General features: G+C 51.1%; 1 protein-coding gene and 1 long non-coding RNA gene across 4 annotated transcripts; one reads left to right on the forward strand and one right to left on the reverse strand.

The window, feature by feature from the left end:
* Positions 1–133: 133 nt before the first annotated feature.
* Positions 134–10913, forward strand: lama3 (laminin, alpha 3). 3 transcript variants are annotated; one of them, XM_055508421.1, is made up of 36 exons: positions 134–325; positions 577–690; positions 939–1051; positions 1140–1223; positions 1310–1413; positions 1512–1559; positions 1648–1799; positions 1886–1996; positions 2201–2312; positions 2420–2587; positions 2730–2911; positions 2989–3105; positions 3181–3329; positions 3412–3547; positions 3634–3727; positions 3802–3915; positions 3985–4140; positions 4230–4381; positions 4495–4689; positions 4764–4915; positions 4999–5158; positions 7051–7178; positions 7264–7411; positions 7524–7628; positions 7719–7864; positions 7926–8046; positions 8117–8251; positions 8326–8468; positions 8552–8974; positions 9052–9232; positions 9370–9516; positions 9604–9763; positions 9864–9991; positions 10067–10160; positions 10233–10343; positions 10418–10913. In XM_055508421.1, the coding sequence occupies exons 1-36, from the start codon at positions 134–136 to the stop codon at positions 10561–10563; spliced, it is 5121 nt and encodes a 1706-aa protein (XP_055364396.1). In that variant the 3' UTR covers positions 10564–10913. The 3 variants fall into 3 exon arrangements, 2 of the variants coding, with proteins under 2 accessions (XP_055364396.1, XP_029001373.3); XM_029145540.3 differs by having other exon boundaries at positions 2989–3329; XR_008694565.1 differs by lacking the exons at positions 9864–9991; positions 10418–10913 and having other exon boundaries at positions 2989–3329; positions 9604–9803.
* Positions 211–2538, reverse strand: LOC129604033 (uncharacterized). Its single transcript, XR_008694567.1, has 3 exons — positions 2413–2538; positions 1624–1942; positions 211–347 (listed from the first exon to the last, which is right to left on the reverse strand). It is a non-coding gene; the product is annotated as an uncharacterized LOC129604033 (long non-coding RNA).
* Positions 10914–11997: the final 1084 nt, after the last annotated feature.

An 11997-nucleotide genomic window follows, 5' to 3' on the forward strand; every position in this document is an offset into this window, starting at 1 on the left:
ACTGCTGCTTAGCCGTTCCCAACACATGAAAGGTTCCAAGGTTCACCGGCCCTGGGCTTCACCTGAGGAGGAGGAGGAGCTCTCTCAGAGGAAGAGGCCCGTTCTCACAGCATGGCCCATTAGAAGGCCGACCATGCGCTGGAACGGATCTGGGCTTTGTGCTGCGCTGGGCCTGTTTGTTCTGTGCCTCGCTGACGCTGGCCCGTGTCAGACAGATCCAAAGCACAGACGTGACAGAACCGGTCGGATCCGGCAGAAGACGCACGGCACCGGCAGGGTCTGCGATCCATCACCCGGCAGCCAAGCAACGGGTTCTGTGGCGGAGGTAACAACTGTCTTTGTCTGGTCTGTTGGTCACAGAAAAAGAAGAAAAATATCAATAACAGTTACAAAGTAAATGTGCTAATCTTAAATCTTGATATCAGCTTTTGTCAGGGCACATTTATCACGGCTTGTTTTGCTCTCTGCCTCCAAGTTACGCCCCACTTTACAACTCACACACATATTTCCATTGTATGGAGAGTATGTACAGTGCGTATGCCACAGTCCACCGATCAGGTCTCTGGTTCCAAACAGGCCTGTGGCACAGGCTTCTACAGAGAAAGGAGAGGAACGCACAGGGGCCAGTGTGTGCCCTGTAGCTGCAACAAGCTGTCTGAGGAGTGTGACGAGCAGACGGGACACTGTGTGGTTGGTGATCACACACGTGCACACATACACCTGTGCACACACATGCAGGCACACACACACGCACGCACGCACACACACACACACACACACACACACACACGCACACACACACACGCGCACACACACACACACACACACACACACACACGCACACACACACACACACATGCACACACACACAAAGGTCGTGGCACTTGATTTGTCAGAAATACAGGATGTCCATGTTGTTTCATGCAAACGACACCCAGAATTGCCGGTTCAACACGACTGGTGACCGCTGTGAACGCTGTAAAGAGGGTTTCTATGGCAACGCAGCGGAGAGGACTTGCCGTGCCTGTCCCTGTCCCTTTACATGGAACAGGTCAGTCTGTGTATTTCAAACACCGACAGCTTCACTGAACTCAGCTGATTGGGTGTGAAGATCATTACTGTCGCGTCTTGGCTTCCAGTTTCGCCCTGGCCTGTCTGGACGTGGGGGCAGGAGAGGTCGAGTGCTTGTGTCGTCGCGGTTACGCCGGAGCCAGATGTGAAAGGTTGCCTGCTCTCCCATCACCAAACACAAGCACGGTTTACGTTTCAGCATTTCACCCACATCAAATGATGTCCTCTCGCCGTTAAGATGCGCGCGAGGCTACTACGGCAACACGGCGGTGCCCGGAGGCGGCTGTGAGCCGTGCAGCTGCGGGGAGGGGGCGGCGGGCGACTGCGATGCTCTGACCGGAGGTAAACACGCGAACGCGTTCACTGACACGCAGCAGAGGCCGACGGCCACGCGTCCGTCGGTGCAGCAGCGCTGAATCAAGATCCTCTGCTTTTACCAGCGTGTATGGCAGCAGCTGGCAGCAGCAGCTGTGGGGGTCACTGCAGAGGTGAGTGTGTGTTTCCCGTCATTCCCGACACGAGGATGTGGGTGAAAGCGCCACAGCTTTGTACCTGCTGCCTGTTCGTGCTCGACAGGATGCGACGGCTGCTCCGCTGCTTCGCTCGCCAACGCGGAGGAGCCGGATGACGGCCTGGCGTCGCTGCAACGGCGCCTGCAGAACCCCGGTCAAGGTTCTGGTTCGCTGCTGAGGCTGAACAGGCTGAACGCAGACACCGCTGCAGTGAAGGTAGAGGTGGATGAAAAGGGCCAAAGGGCTCGGCCTCCGTCGCGCTTGAACTCCATATGTGCCTGTTTACCGCCCCTCGTTTCCAGAGCGCGGTCGGGCGCCACAGCGCCGCTGTGAAACACCTGGGTCCAAACGTTGAACAGCTGGAAACAGACACGCACGGAGCCAGATACGATGTGAATCGGCTCATGGATGAGGTACCCGGAGCTCAGTTAATCAAACCACAACTCCATCAGAGTTTGGGAGGATAATTACCTTCTCTGATAAATAGTTCTGTGAATGTGAATTACTGTTTGAATACTGCAGGAGGTATTTGCATAAACAGAGTACATCACACAAACCATAGAAACAACCGCGCCACACTCAGTGGAGTGTAATTAATATACTTTCTAACTTTTCAGACAGTTCAAACTGCATCAGATGTGGAAAAGGTTTTGCGCCGTGCAAAGGGAACAAAACTGAGGGCAGGCGACGTCGTCTCTGCAGCAGATTCCCTCTACACTGCAGGTCAAGGTACAGTATGAACATCTTCCCTTTTTATAAACTTATGCATCACTGGTTATGTCACACATGTATCATCATCATCATCATCATCAGACTGTGTTGTTGCGACCTGTCAGGTTTGATGAAGCAGCTCTCTGGGCTCAGACCCAGCGACTCCACCGCTCCCTCTGAAAACGACGGCGTGAGGACGATGGAGGCTCAGCACCTGATGCAGGAAATGAGAGGAAGGGGCTGCAGCGCTCAGAGGGACGCCGCTGGCAGCGAGCACGAGCAGGCACGTGGATGTGAGACTCTTCATTCATTAGTGGTCACATCAGCACAAAGGAGGCTCACGCTGGTGTTTGCTTTTTTTAACCTCTTTAGTCTTGGAAACTGTAGATGTACGAGTTCTGGCGATGGACTCTGTATGAATGTGTGTGTTGTCAGTGTTCCGCTCCATCAGGAGCAACGTGTCGTCTGAGGAGGTAGCACGGGCTGCGTTAAATCAAGCCGCACGGTCTTTGATGCGCTCAGATTCATCTCTGAACAAAGCGGCTGAGCTGCTGTCGGCTGCCGAGGCAACGGTCAACAGGGCGAAGGGCCGTAACCGGGACGCCATCAGTCTGCAGGTGAGGCCATTTTGGCACGATGCCGCTCTGATGTGCAGAACGCACGGTTCCACCCCGCTTCGTTCATCATTCGTCAGCATCTTCAAACCCAGCTGGGGGCAGAACAAAGTGGGCTCCTTCCTGTGATGGAAATGACTCGGGATGTGCTGCGGGAAATCACCAACACCTTCTCAGCTCTGCGGGAAATTACAAAAGTAAGCCGGCGCTTTTCCCTTTTTAACCAGCGTGATTGCTCTGGACAAGTGGCTCTGAGTCTCGGTGAATTGCAGGAGTGTGAGGCTCATGCGGCTCAGCTGGACGGTGCCAAGCGGGAGCTCGTTAAAGCGCTAAACGAGCTAGCGCGCGCCACGGCTAGCGCGGGCGCCGTCGGCGAGGCCGGCGAGCACGCAGAGCGGCTGAAAGGAGGCGCGGCCGAACGGTGAGTTTGAAGATGGAGAGGAAGAGAGAGCGATACAAATAGATGGAGATGCAGATATGCATGAAGCTCTGTGTTTTCACAGTGCGTTTCCTAGTGGCACCAACGCCACTGATCTGCTCCGTGTTCTGCGTATTGGAGTTTACGACTTCATAAACGACGTGGAAAAGGTGGAATTGGCAGCTAATGAGTCGAGACTGGCCGCTGATCAAGCTTCAAAGGTAACTCAGGTGCTGTTAGTTATTCTTGATGAGCATGTACAGTGTGTAACAATGTTACTGATGGGGTTTTTCTGAATGTGAACCAGGAGGTGGAGGACGGAGGTCTGACCAGCAGGGCCGAAGGCCTCGGAGATAGTTCAGCTCAGTTGAAAGCAGGAGCCATTGAGAGGGACCTTAAAAGTGAGCACAGGCTGAGACTGTGAGTTTGGCCAAATACTCAAAATAAAACGCTTTGCAATTTTTCGTTGGAGCAGGGCTTTCACGTGCAGCGAACGCCTACAGAAGCCGGGTGAATAAGCAGAGGAAGAAGAGCCGATCCCTGAGAGCCGGCCTGTCAGCAGCCAGAGAGGTCATGAGGAGCGGAGCAGGTCAGTGTCGACTGGCTGCAGGATGCGCTGGATGCGGACGTCGCTGTAGCTGCTTTGTTTTTTTGACAGGTGACGTAAAAGTTGCGATAGAGGCTGCGAAAACGGCCGCGTCTGCGTCGAACGCCACCGTCGACGGCATAACGGAGAGGCTCAAAGTCATCAGCCAGGAAGTGGGACGAATAACGTTACCCAACATGGTCATCGTGGTCGACGCACGAGAGACGCGTGAGCATAAAAACAGCAACAATGTCGTTCGACAGCCGCTCTCATTCATGGAACAGAAGTGTGGTTCATTTTGTGTGTGTCTGTTTCAGTGAAGCGCTTAAAAGGAGCTCTTCCTGGGTTAAAAGACAAGCTGACCCACGTGGCGGCTCTCAGCAGGATGGCGCCCCCTACTGCCAACGTAACACAAAGCATCTGGAACATCAAGGACGTGATAGAGGAGACCAGAACCGTTGTTAATAGGGTAAGAATGGCTTTGAAATAAAAAATAAAAATCACCCATTATTAGTTCTGTTCTTTGGCTGCAACTTAAGTTCATATTAATACATATCATGTATTTTAATAATATTCTCACAGCTGTCTGTCGCCACTTTTTTCAATGGAACAAATCACGTTGAGCTTCGCCTGCCCAGAAGTGTTGAAGACCTAAAAGCGTTCACGGCCTTTGATCTTCTTCTGAATCGCCACCAAAGCAAACAGGCCGAGCGCGGGCGAACGCGACGCCGGGACGCGGGCGCCGACATGTTCGTTCTCTACCTGGGCGACAAGGACGTGAGTGCGCCGCCTAGCGGGGGGTGACGGCGGGTCAACGAGCCCGCTCGACGTCCCCCGTCGTGTGTTTGCAGGCGTCCGGGGACTACGCGGGCATGGCCGTCAGGAACAACGCGCTGGTGTGTGTGTACAAGCTGGGCGGCGTCGTCCACGAGATGAAAGCAGATCACGTAACGGCAGCTGCTCACGTCAACTCCTCTCACTTCGACAGAGTCGTCTTCCGCAGGTCGCGCACGCGCACGGCGCGACCGGTCCCGCTTATCATTTTCCTGTTCCACCACGTGTAACGGTGTTTTTTTGTGTCTGTAGACTTTACCAGGACGCTGAGGTTCACGTCACGTACGACATCACATCTCCGAAGCTCCACACCCTCCACGGGCAGAATTTTCCAGACACGAAGGCCGGCGTCCACGACCTGCGTCCAGACAGCGTGGTCTTCTACGTGGGCGGTTATCCGCAGGACTTTACGGTAACTAGTCACACTGCTTTACCGTAATATCTCTGCATAAACGGTATTTTTACACTGACCATCAGGCCAGACCTTCATAAATACGACATTTGGCAGCAGCATCTTATATCCACAGTAATCACTTACTATACAATCCATGCCTATTATTAAATCAATTCTACTGAATTACAGTTTATTTAGGTTGCTTAAACTTTTGAAACTACGCCCCGCATTCTCACAACACAAATCCATAACATCTCATCAAATTCCTATTTTAGATCAGATTAACTCTGCTTCATTTAATTTTACCTCTGGAGCAAAACCATTCACTTTGGCTCCAAAACCGAACTTTGACAGTCAGACAACACACACAAGCCCTCAAATACACAAACACTACAACATAATCTAACATAGTTAAAATTTAGGGTGATTTTACCAAACTTGTAATTCTGTGAGTCTCCCCCTCTATAAACCTGGTCACATCAACTCAAAAAACACAATGACAATACACTGGTACATTTTTGTTCCTTCATGTTCTACACAGCACAACTGTACAGAGCAACATTGCTGTACGTAACCAACCGGTTTTCTCCCTGAAGGTTCTGATGATCAGAATTAGAATCAGAAAAGCTTTATTGCCAGGTCCTGTAGAGAGCACTTTACAGAACGAGGGATTTGACTTGATGTTGGCAGGTGCTGCATAAAAACAGTACAAACAGTACAACACACAACGTGACATGGTAACATGAATAGTGCAACTAACTAACTAAATTAAAATGAAGTTATGAACAGGCTATGAACAGTGGAGTGAAAGGGTCTGGGATGGTGGGACCTGTAAGTGGCAGCGATTGTCCTTGGGTTGGGGGGTTGGGGGCGGTCAACTGGGGGGAGTTGGGGCACCATTCAATAGACTGACTGCAGAAGAAGCTGGTTTTGTGGTGTGAGGTCCTAGTCCTGATGGACTGGAGCCTCTTGCCAGAGGGGAGGGGCTGAAAGGGTTCAAGTCCTGGATGAGAGGGGTCGGCTACAATCCTGGCTGCCCGTCTCCGGGTCCTGGAGATGCACAGCTCCTGGAGAGATGGGAGGTGGCAGCCAATCACCTTCTCCGCTGACCGTATGACACGCTGCAGCTTGGCCTTGTCTCTGGCTGTGGCCGCAGCGAACCAGACTGTGATGGAGGACGTGAGGATGGATTCGATGATGGCAGTGTAGACGTTCACCAACATCTTCACAGGGAGGTGAAACTTCTTCAGCTGCCTCAGGAAGTCCATCCTCTGCGGAGCCTTCTTGGTGATCACTCCATCTGGAGAAGTCCACTCGTTGTCCAGCCTTCCTCATAGTCACCATGGACAAGGACACGGTCAACTACAGTACAACTACAGTGGCTCCAACTTCATCTGAGACTGATTTCCTCCTCCTCCTCCTTTTTGACCCATTCTTTCATTTTTCAGTGGATCCATCGTTCCATAACTCAGAACTGATTCAGGCGCCTTTATCTATCCTGATTCCGATTGATGTGTGTTAAACTTTGATGCCTAGTGTTTTCAGCTTTGTAATTGTTTGCTAATTGAGCTCAAGTTGTGGTGACTGAGTGAAGACTTTTGATGCTAGTGATTTCTAAATGAGCACGCGGTGTAAGCTGAAAAATTTAGAGTTTTGCAGAAAGAGTTCACCAGATTTGACTCAAGTCAAAGCAGGGAATGGTGTTTATGGTTCAGAAAAATGGGCGTGCTGCTTTGAAAACGGAATTATGCTTTTGAACATTTGGTTTAAAGACCTGGTCCTGGTGTTTTTGCAATCGAGAAAAATTGTAATTCTCCTGTTTAACTAACTTCATTTGGACTGATTTAATGTTTGATGCTCGAACCTTCTGTTTCAGCTCCTCTGTTTTCGTTCTGCCTTTTCATCTCCAGCCTCCAGTGGAGCTGCATTACCCCGGATACAGAGGCGCAATAAAACTCTCCTACATCAATGACAGCCCTGTTTGCCTGCTCAACTACAAACGTGCAGTCGGCGTGGATGCGAAGCAGCCTTTTATCAGGCAAGGACTCAAAAGCATTACTCTTCTTTGTTTATAGAAGGTTTTGACCCCAGAAAGGTTCATTACTAACGGTTGGAATGTGTAGGGTTCACCAGTCGGAGGTGTCTGATTACTATGACGGAACAGGTTACCGCATGGCGTACCTGAAGGAGCCGAAGACAGAAAGCCGGTTGTTCACATTTCACACCAACAGCCGAGAGACAAACGCTTTGTTATTCTACATTGGAAATGAAGTATGTCGCTTCTAATTGAAGGGAACAGAACGATCACACTTAATATTCCGCGCTGGGTGCACTCCAGACAGACACATGATTAGTGTGTGTCGTGTTGTGCTGCGTGTTCCAGGAGTCTGTCTTCTGTGTGTTTGTGGAGAACGGCTTCCTGGTGCTTCAGGGCCGACAAGCAGGTCAAGAGCTCCGAGCTCAGAGTGATGAAAGCGTTTCTCTGTTTGTAAGACACTTACGTTTCTTAATCAAAGCTCCGGAATCCATGATTGTGGTATTTATAGAACGCGTGATTAAACCGCGTTTCTTGTCTCAGGACCAGCGCTTTGCAATTCAGATCACGGAGAGGTTCGTGGTCCAGTACGCGGTTGGCAGCACAGCGCGGCGGATCAGCACCGATCACGTCCCCACAGCCTACGAGCGCTACTTCATCGGGGGTCTGCCGGCAGAGCTGAGGCACAGGTAAGGAGCCGGACCCGCGCGCGTGGAGTCACATCCGCCTTTCACGCTTCCTTCCGTTCAGACACGACATCACGGCTCCGCCGCTCAGAGGTTGCGTGGATCACCTGACGGCGGACAGCGGCAGCGTGCACCAGTACAACAGGACGACTGGCGTCACTGGTGGATGTCCCCTCTCGATGCTGGTAACCTGTAATTCCTTCTCTGGTATTAACAACTGTCATGATTCCTGTCTAACACTTGTGGTTCGTCCAGGGCGTCCGTGCGGCCACGCTGTCGTCGGCTCGGTCTGCCGATCCCCTGTTTGCTTGGGAACACACGCCCGTCAGCGTCTCCATGGGCTTCAGAACCACAGGCGGATCAGGTGTTCTGGTCCGGAGCAGCTCTCAGGTAAACAGAGCCTCGTCCAGCTTCAGATCCAGACCAGCAGATCAAGGTAATGCCTTTGTATTCTGCCCCCGCAGGGGTCAGACTCTGCCCACGACCTTCAGCTGTCTCTGGCTGACGGCTACGTGCTGCTTAATAGTGGGAATTACACCTTGAAGTCTGATAAAAGGTACAACGATGGGAGCTGGCACTACTTATCTGCAGTGAGGAGGCCGACGGGGTAAAATATATTCTCCTTATGTCAAAAGCTGCGGCTTCGCCCGAATGAAAAGCTTGTTTCTGAAGCTGTCACCATCTCCTCAGGCTGGAGCTCAGCGTCGACAACGTGAACGCGGCTCTGGGACCCTCGCTCCAGTCCGCGGCTGCCGATACGAACTCTCCAGGTGAAAACTTCACAGCCTGCGTCGCTGACCTTTATTCCGGGATAATGAATAAAAACTTTGAGCAGAGCCTCCTGCCTGTGGACTTGGCTTCGTTATCACTTGGAGGAGGCGCCGTCCTTGGCTCGTGCAGGCTCCGCCCCCTTGTAGCGGCGCCCGCGGCGAAGCCCCCTCGGGGGCACGGACCTGTGAGGAAGTCAAACCCCTCGTCTTCCTCTGCTGTGGTTGTGCCTCGGGCTCCGGCGGGCGGTCAGTGCAGAGGCGGCGCCGCTCACGACGAGCACCACCTCTACGACGAGCACAGCTGGCTCAGGTACAGCCTGCCACCAGAGGAGCTCAACCACAGGTACCCAGGCTGCGACAGAGAGGTTCAACTCACGGGAACATTTAGAGGAACCTCACCTTTGGGCTCTTCTGTCCCAGGCCACACTTCTCCTTTGACTTCAAGACCAAGTCGCCCAAAGGTTTAATCCTCCACGTGGCTGGAAAGGGAGCCGTCCCCTTGTTGGCCGTGTACATCGCCAACGGCAGGATCAAGATGTCGCTGGGTTTAAACAGAGTCATTCAGCACAACCACAGGAGCAGCGACGACAGCTGGCACAGAGTAACACACCGTTCACGCTTGGGCCAGGGCTGATTCTGACCAGAGATCATGTCAGCGGGTTGAATCAATCACTAGGAGTTGCTGAGAGCTGGAAACCACTTAAAGGTGCCCCGTGTGACCCCGCGATCTGTGCCCAGGTGGAGCTCAGTGTGGAGAGGAGCGCCTTTCACCTGCTGGTGGACGGGCTCCGCGTGACCGATGGCCAGTTAAGCAATGGTGAGGGGTCACTGCTGGAGCTGAACAACCCCGTGTACCTGGGGGGGGGTCCCGACTCAACCCTCAAGGTCTGAAGCATCTCTCAGTCAATGCCTGTTAGTTTTATTCGTACTATTGGTTCACATGCAGCTCGAGCCTCTTTCCATCCTTCACAGAAACACAACGTTCCCACGAACAGCGTCATTGGCTGTATCCGAAACTTCCGAATGAACGACGTGGCCGTGGGGGCGCCGGAATCCAGCCACCGGGTTTTACCCTGCGTCCAATGGCACCAAGGGACCGGGACGTACTTCGGCGGCGGCCACATCGTCTTGGGTTCGAGGCTGTGTTCCATAAATCATCCAGTTGTTAGCGTGTGAGTAAATGTCAGGATGAATTCTGGATCCAGACCCGATGAGAAACGTTTGTGTTCCAGACAATCACTTCTCAGTTGGCTCTGACTTTGCCTTGGCCTTCGAGCTCCGTCCTCAGCACCTGACTGGGCTTCTCCTCCATTTTCGGAGCAACAAAACAAGCCTTAATGTGTTTTTAATGGAAAACACGGTAAATCATTGTATTGTGACTGATGACAGGAATTAAATCATGACAGTTTATTACAAAGCTTTTATCTTTTACAAGGTGGGTGTCAAAGTGAGTGATGGTAATGGTGCTGTCAGTGTCTCTGTGAGGCCTCATCAAAGCCTCTGCGATGAAAGATTTCACACAGTCACAGGTACAATTTTATACCTGACTGGAACAAACTTGATCAAAAGTGGCTGTATTTAAAGTTTCTCGCGTGTCTCAGTTTCCAGACAAGGTGAAGTGATTAAGCTAGAAGTGGACTCCTTGTCTGAGCAGAAAGCAGGTCTCTCCACGTCCCTTCGCTCCTCACCACGGGACTCGCTTCACGTTGGAGGTAAATGCAATAAAGCCTTCATCTGTTCGTCAATAAGCAGGAAGCCTTGATGAAACAACGTTTTTCTTGTTCAGGAACAGCGAAGTACAGCCGAGCCCCCGTGTCGTCACCCTTCCTCGGCTGCTTGAGGAACCTGGAGATTAATCGGAGGCCTGTTGCATTTGAGGCTGAATCCAGGGTGTTTGGGCCAGTGAGCATTAACACGTGTCCGGTTTATTAGTGTAATAATGGGATTTGAGGGAAATGGAACCTCACAGTAGCAGTTTTCCTAATTGAGCGAATGTAACAAAACAACTTTTGGTGATTTAAACCAGAAAGGTTGTGAAATCACTTTGATCCTTTGATGTGTCAAATCCTGGCAGAGAGCTTTTCTCCTGGCAACGTTTTGTGTCGCAGTAGGTCTGACTGAGTCTATTACTACTGCTGTGAGTCTGATGCCTAAACTGTGCTCAGTGGAATGAACAGTGGGTGGATTTACCATTGCTTCTTCTTCTTCTTTTGTTTTTGCATGACTACAAACCTCTGTTACTGGAGTGTTACATTCTAAACTAAACTAAAAATGAGCAAACAGACCATTTCACGTTTCATGCGAGCTTTAAACTTCCTCATTTCTGGCCATGAGATGGTCTATTAGCCTCTTATCTCTGCTGTCAGCTGACATTTCCTTGCACTGATGACAGTGCTTGTCTCGTATCAGGATCTTGTCAAAAAGCAGCACATGCTCTGCGATGGGACTCTGATACGATGCGTCACAGACTCACAAGATGAAGACGTGTTATTCACAATGATAATGACTTTTAACAACACCATGTGAAGTTAGTACAGTATAAATGGCCAACAATGACTGGTGCATATCGCTTTGCCCAAACACACTAAGTAGATGTTCAGTTGAGCCTTTTCACCCTTTTGATTTTTCTTGCTACCACCTTCTGGCCCCGTGCTGTTTTCTTCAAATGAATTTAGAAGCTGCTTTGTGCCACACAGCTTGGACTCAATACACTAAATTTACGGGGCTGTCCAATAGGTTCACAACTTGATTCAGAACATGGCTCCTGCCCTTCTACATGTGTTTGCGTTTCCACCAGGAGCTCTTATGTCACATTGGCACAAACAACAGATGGACGGGCATCTAATGTACTGTAGCCATTAACTGATGCTTGAATAGGCCTTGAATAAGTCTTTTGTGGCCCTGAACTAAATAAATAGTGAATTAAATGCACCCTGTATGCAAGCCAGATGCAGCAGTAGCACAAAGAGTGGAACATTGGTTTACTGTCTCCTTGAATAAAGACTAGTCAGATTCTCGCCCTGCACTGAGTAACAGAGGTCACAAATGGAGACACGCTGATCCCCGGCAAACGCGGGTTCACCATCTGATAGTTCCATTCACTGAAAACCTTGGCACGAGCTTTTCTTCACGTCCTAATGGATACCTACGCTACGTGATGGTGGCTTTAATTCCACTTCCTCTCATTTACATGAAAATGCCCAATCACGCCTCCAACTCACGCGTGCGCTGCGCTCCGGCGCTTTTGCACACAGCGCGTCCGTGTTGCATCAGTACCGTTCGGCACCGAGGGCTCATCTTGTCTCCGTGTTGGGGAAACTGACGCAAGGATTACACGAAAACAAAAAAACATCCTGTTACAGAAAC

Source organism: Betta splendens, chromosome 4, assembly GCF_900634795.4.
Source record: "Betta splendens chromosome 4, fBetSpl5.4, whole genome shotgun sequence".
Classification (NCBI taxonomy): domain Eukaryota; kingdom Metazoa; phylum Chordata; class Actinopteri; order Anabantiformes; family Osphronemidae; genus Betta; species Betta splendens.

Excerpts from the sequence above, each read along its gene's own strand:
- lama3 (XM_029145540.3), top strand. The coding sequence starts at position 134 with ATGCGCTGGAACGGATCTGGGCTTTGTGCTGCGCTGGGCCTGTTTGTT. Across the intron at positions 9,517-9,603 it reads GTCCCGACTCAACCCTCAAG|AAACACAACGTTCCCACGAA; the intron begins GTCTGAAGCATC and ends CATCCTTCACAG. Across the intron at positions 10,344-10,417 it reads GGACTCGCTTCACGTTGGAG|GAACAGCGAAGTACAGCCGA; the intron begins GTAAATGCAATA and ends TTTCTTGTTCAG.